A 6,000-nucleotide genomic window follows, 5' to 3' on the forward strand; every position below is an offset into this window, starting at 1 on the left:
GTGAGGGAGAGGGAACAGGAGAGTGAGGGAGAGAGAACAGGAGAGTGAGAGAGAGAGAACAGGAGAGTGAGGGAGAGAGAACAGGAGAGTGAGAGAGAGAACAGGAGAGTGAGAGAGAGAACAGGAGAGTGAGAGAGAGAACAGGAGATTGAGGGAGAGAGAACAGGGGAGAGAGAGAGAGAATAGGAGAGTGGGAGAGAGAGAACAGGAGAGTGAGGGAGAGAGAACAGGAGAGAGAGAGAGAGAGAACAGGAGAGTGAGAGAGAGAACAGGAGAGTGAGAGAGAGAACAGGAGATTGAGGGAGAGAGAACAGGGGAGAGAGAGAGAGAATAGGAGAGTGGGAGAGAGAACAGGAGAGTGAGAGAGAGAACAGGAGAGTGAGAGAGAGAACAGGAGAGTGAGAGAGAGAGAACAAGAGAGTGAGAGAGAGAACAGGAGAGTGAGAGAGAGAGAACAGGAGAGAGAGAGAGAGAACAGGAGAGAGAGAGAGAGAACAGGAGAGTGAGAGAGAGAACAGGAGAGTGAGAGAGAGAGAGAACAGGAGAGTGAGAGAGAGAGAACAGGAGAGTGAGTGAGAGAACAGGAGAGTGAGAGAACAGGATTGTGTAATCTCTGTTACTCCTGGTCTCCTTTGGCCATTGGGTCCTGAGGGTAAGTGTGTGGTTTGTTGCTCTGAGAGTGAAGGGAGATGAATCCTAATCTGCTCATTCCCATCATCACTGCTCCGTCCAGCTGTTTATGGCACCTCTACCTGAAGTTCCCCAACAATCAGCCGTGTAACGTTCTGTCATATTAATCCTCCAGATTTGGGGTACCTCTGCCAAGGGCAGCAATTATTGCCACACTGGGAAATTTCCGAGGGGCAGTTAAGAGCCAACCACATCGCTGTGTGGGTCTGGAGTCACGTGTAGGCCAGACTGGGTAAGGACAGCAGATTTCCTTCCCTAAAGGGGGCATGAGTGACCCAGATGGGTTTAAATAATAACCCAACAGCTTTGTGGTCACTTCTACTTAACCCAGTGACGTTCTCAGTGAGAGCGAATGGTGAAGCCAAGAAAACTAACCAGAATTCTCCGGTTTTTCATCAGAGTGATGATGATATTGTCGATGGTGAGGTAAATTTTTCTCAGGTAAGTAGCTCCAGGTAAGCTCCTCTCCTCATTCTTCCCTTCGATGCTGAACCAAGGTCCTAGAAAACATCAAACAATATAAAGGAGGAAGGTATACTGATCAGATACAGGGTGATTACTGAGAGATCTACACCACACACACACATAGACACACAAGCATAGACACACACTCACACAGACACACACACACACACACACACATACAGACACACACACACAGGCACACACACACACAGACAAACATACACACACACAGGCACACACACACACACACACACATACATACAGACACATACACAGGCACACAGACACACACACACAGGCACACACACACACACACACATACAGACACACACACACACAGACACACACACACACGCACAGACACAGACACACACACACACACATAGACACATACACACAGACACACACACAGGCACACAGACACACACACACACAAGCACACAGACACACACACACATAGACACACACATACAGACACACACACACACACACACACAGGCACAGACACAGACACACAGACACAGGCACACAGACTCACACACACACGCACACACACAGACACACAAACACACACACACACACATAGACACATACACACACAGACACACACACACAGAGGCACACGGACACACACACACACACGCACACACACAGACACACAAACACACACCCACACACATAGACACATACACACACAGGCACACAGACGCACACACACACACACACACACATACAGACACAGACACACACAAGCACACAGACACACACACATAGACACACACACACGCACACACACACAGACACATACACACTCAGACAGACAGACATACGCACACACACAGACACACACACACACAGACACATACACACTCAGACAGACACACACACACTCACAGCCGCACACACGCAGACACACACAAATACTGACACACAGACACACACTCACAGACACACACACACAGACACACGCACTCGCAGACAACACACACAGACACACGCACTCGCAGACAACGCACAAATACATACTCACACAGACACACACACACGCACACAGACACACACACAGACAGACACACGCACACAGGCACACACAGGCAGTCACACAGACAGACACACACACACAAAGACACACACAGACAGACACACACACACACAGACACATACAGATAAACACACAGATAGACAGACAGACACACACACACACACACCCACACACACAGACAGACACGCACATCCATACACATACCCACACAGAGACAGGCTGAGCAATCGAATTTCACAGACACACAGGTGCATGCACAAAACTGCAAGTGGGTGGTGTTCACTCAGTGTCTGTCATGACCTCAGGACATCCCAAAGTGCTGGCCAGCCAGTGAAGTACTTTTTACAATCATAGTCATTATCGTGATGTGAGAAATGCGGCAGCCAAGTTGCGCACAGCAGGATCCCACAAACAGCATTGTGATATTGGCTCAGCACATCAGGGAGAGCTCTCCCCCTCCCCCGCCGACCCCAATACCCTGCTCTCCTTCAAAATAGACCCCAGAGAGATTTTACAAACGCCTGAGAGGCCCAGTGTCCACTCCAAAAAAAGACAGCGCGCCTGACAATGCAGCACTGTCTCAGTACCACCGATGGGAGTGTCAGCCTGGAGTTCTGTGCCCAAGTTTCCGGAGTGGGTTGTGAACCCTCGACCTGCCGGTCTCAGGGAGTGAGAGTGCTACCACTGGAAATAATCACAGGAACATTAACATCCGTGAAGAGAAATAACAAGGGCAGGTTAACCAGGTTAACATGTCGAATATAGCCCCTTCAGCAGATTGGCTTTTCCACTAGTAGGTGTTGTGAGCTATTTTTAACATTTCAGAACTGCAGTTTATTTATCATCCTTTCCTTCATACCTGTCTTATTCCGACAGTTCCTGGCAAGGGTGTAGGTACAGGTCCCCAGGAAAGTAAACTTCCTGCTATCGAAGGTTATATAGTGAGGGTCTCCGGAGATAATGCAGGATCCATCTGTCAAGAGAAAAAGTTTACAGATGAATTATTTTCCTGATTCCATACCTCCCCCACCACCATCTGTAGGTAAAACCTTAAGTCTTTGTTCCCTCTAGACTTGACTATTCCAATACACTCCTCGCTGGTCTCCAACATTCTAACCTCCACAGACAGGCTTCAGATCATCCAAAACTCTGCTCCCCTAACTCGCATAAAGTCCTGTTCACCTATCACCCTCTGTGCTTACTGACCTGTCACCCTTCACCTATCGCCCTCTGCGTTCACTGACCTATCACCCTTCACCTATCACCGTCTGCATTCACTGACCTATCACCCTTCACCTATCACCATCTGTGCTCACTGACCTGTTACCCTTCACCTATCACCCTCTGTGTTCACTGACCTATCACCCTTTGTCTATCACCCCGTGTACTCACTGACCTATCACCCTTCACCTATCACCCTCTATGTTTACTGACCTATCATCCTTCACCTATCACCGTTGGTGCTCACTGACCTGTCACCCTTCACCTATCATCCTCTGCGTTCGCTGACCTACATTTAGATCTCAACGCCTCGATGTAAAAATTCTCAGCCGCAATTTCAAATCCCTCCATGGTCTCAATCTATCCCTCTCTCTCCCCCTCTATCTCTGTATCTCCTTCAGCCCCATGACAGTCCGAGATCTCTGTGCTCCTCCAATTCTGGCCACTTGAGCATCCCCGATTTTAATCCACCTCTTCTTTCATTCATTCGCTAGATGTGGGTGCCGCTGGCTAGACTAACATTTATCCCCCACCCCTAATTGCCCCTTGAGAAGGTCGTGGTGAGCTGTCTTCTTGAACCGCTGCAGTCCATGTGGTGTAGGTACACCCACTGTGCTGTTAGGGAGGGAGTTCCAAGATTCTGACCCAGTGACAGTGAAGGAACGGCCGATATATTTCCAAGTCAGGATGGTGAGTGGCTTGGAGGGGAACTTCCAGGTGGTGGTGTCCCCATGTGTCTGCTGCCCTTGTCCTTCTAGATGATAGTGGTTGTGGGTTTGGAAGATGCTGCCTCAGGAGCCTTGGTGAGTTGCTGCAGTGCATTTTGTAGATGGTACACACTGTTCGTCGGTGGTGGAGGGAGTGAATGTTTGTGGATGAGGTGCCAATCAAGCGGGGCTGTTTTGTCCTGGATGGTGTCGAACTTCTTGTGTGTTGTGGAAGCTGCATTTATCCAGGCAAGTAGGGAGTATTCCCACCACACTCCTGACTTGTGTCTTGTAGATGGTGGACAGGCTTTGGGGAGTCAGGAGGTGAGTTACTCACCGCAGGATTCCCAGCCTCTGACCTGCTCTTGTAGCCTCGGTATTTATATGGCTGGTCCAGTTCAGTTTCTGGTCAATGGTAGGATGTTGATAGTGGTGTATTTGATGATGGTAATGCCATTGAACGTCAAAGGCAGGTTAATTACCCATTGATCTCAATTACTGGAGTTTGGGGGGGGAGTGGTGGGTATGCATTTGGAACTATCCTTGTTGCATTATTTTTCCTCTAATGTCCTCCTCCTCTAGGATAGGGTATATCTTCATGGTGCCAGGCAGACTCCAGCATGTTACACAAGTATCCATTCTTCATGTGAGAGCCAAGACTATGAGCATTGGCAGGCTCACTGACCAAGGGGGATGGGGACATTACAGCCGAAGTCCATTTTGTCCTCCATTGCTTTCCAAATATAGACATTTCCCAACAGAAGTGGCAGAGCTGTAATCAGTCGCTGAGGCCTGCTTATATTTTTAAAATTCAACCTCCTGCATTTTTCCTACTTATCCTTTCATGGGATGTGGGCATTGCTGGCAAGACCAGCGTTTGTTGCCCATCCCTAATTACCCTCGAACTGAGTGGGCTGGCTCGGCCATGTCAGGGGGGCAGTTAAGAATCAACCACGTTGCTGTGTGGGTCTGGAGTCACGTGTAGGCCAAACCGGGTAAGGACAGGCAGGTTTTCTTCCCTAAAGGGGGCATTAGTGAGCCAGATGGGTTTTTTTTTACAGCAATTGACGATAGTTGTCCTGGACAAAGCAGCCCCGCTTGATTGGCACCACATCCACAAACATTCACTCCCTCCACTGCCGACACACAGTAGCAGCAGCGTGTGTACCATCTACAAGATGCACTTCAGGAATCCACCAAGGCTCCTTCAACAGCACCTTCCAAACCCACAACCTCTACCGTCTAGAAGGACAAGGGCAGCAGACACATGGGGAACACCACCACCTGGAAGTTCCCCTCCAAGCCACTCACCATCCTGACTTGGAAATATATCGGCCATTCCTTCACTGTCGCTGGGTCAAAATCCTGGGAACTCCATACGAAGGTCAGCTATCAAATCCACTACGTTGGCACCTCCCATATTGAAGGACACTGAGGCCAATTGCAGCGCAGGCAAATGTCCTACCAACAGAGCAGGCGTTCGGTCAAATCTGCAACCTTCCAACCTGTATAGCTCCATATCCTCAACTGGTAATTTAAACAAATGCAGGACCATAAGTCAGGGTGAATCACGGTCCCTAAATATTCTCCATCACCCAACTCCTTAGACTTCAGCTGAAGGCTGTTGATTGGCTGAGCTGATGAGATTATTAGGACCTCCACAGAAGGTCTGAAAGGGTTGGTCTGGTTATTATTGTCTGTTATGTGTTTTGCACACAGAACGTACCTGGAGGGGTCGGTGGAGTTGTTTCTAAAAAGTAAAAAAGAATTGTAAATATTAGCAACCTCTCAAGTGAGTGATCACAAAAAACTGACCATTCAAACACCAAGTACTTATCATAAAACACCCACCAGAAAATATATTGACAAGAATTT

The 6,000-nt window shown here is 48.6% G+C and overlaps 1 protein-coding gene across 1 annotated transcript in view; it reads right to left on the minus strand.

Annotated features, from left to right (window-relative positions):
* The window catches only part of LOC121272254 (zonadhesin-like), a 64,019-nt gene extending 60,250 nt beyond the window's left edge, over window positions 1-3,769 (minus strand). Inside the window, exons 1-3 of the mRNA XM_041178783.1 lie at window positions 3,712-3,769; window positions 3,057-3,170; window positions 1,066-1,190 (exon numbers count right to left, since the gene is read on the minus strand). Of these exons, the coding sequence (XP_041034717.1) occupies window positions 1,066-1,190; window positions 3,057-3,170; window positions 3,712-3,769 (297 nt within the window). The remainder of the gene's footprint in view (window positions 1-1,065; window positions 1,191-3,056; window positions 3,171-3,711) is intronic.
* Window positions 3,770-6,000: the final 2,231 nt, after the last annotated feature.

Source organism: Carcharodon carcharias, chromosome 33 (genome assembly GCF_017639515.1).
Source record: "Carcharodon carcharias isolate sCarCar2 chromosome 33, sCarCar2.pri, whole genome shotgun sequence".
Taxonomy (NCBI): domain Eukaryota; kingdom Metazoa; phylum Chordata; class Chondrichthyes; order Lamniformes; family Lamnidae; genus Carcharodon; species Carcharodon carcharias.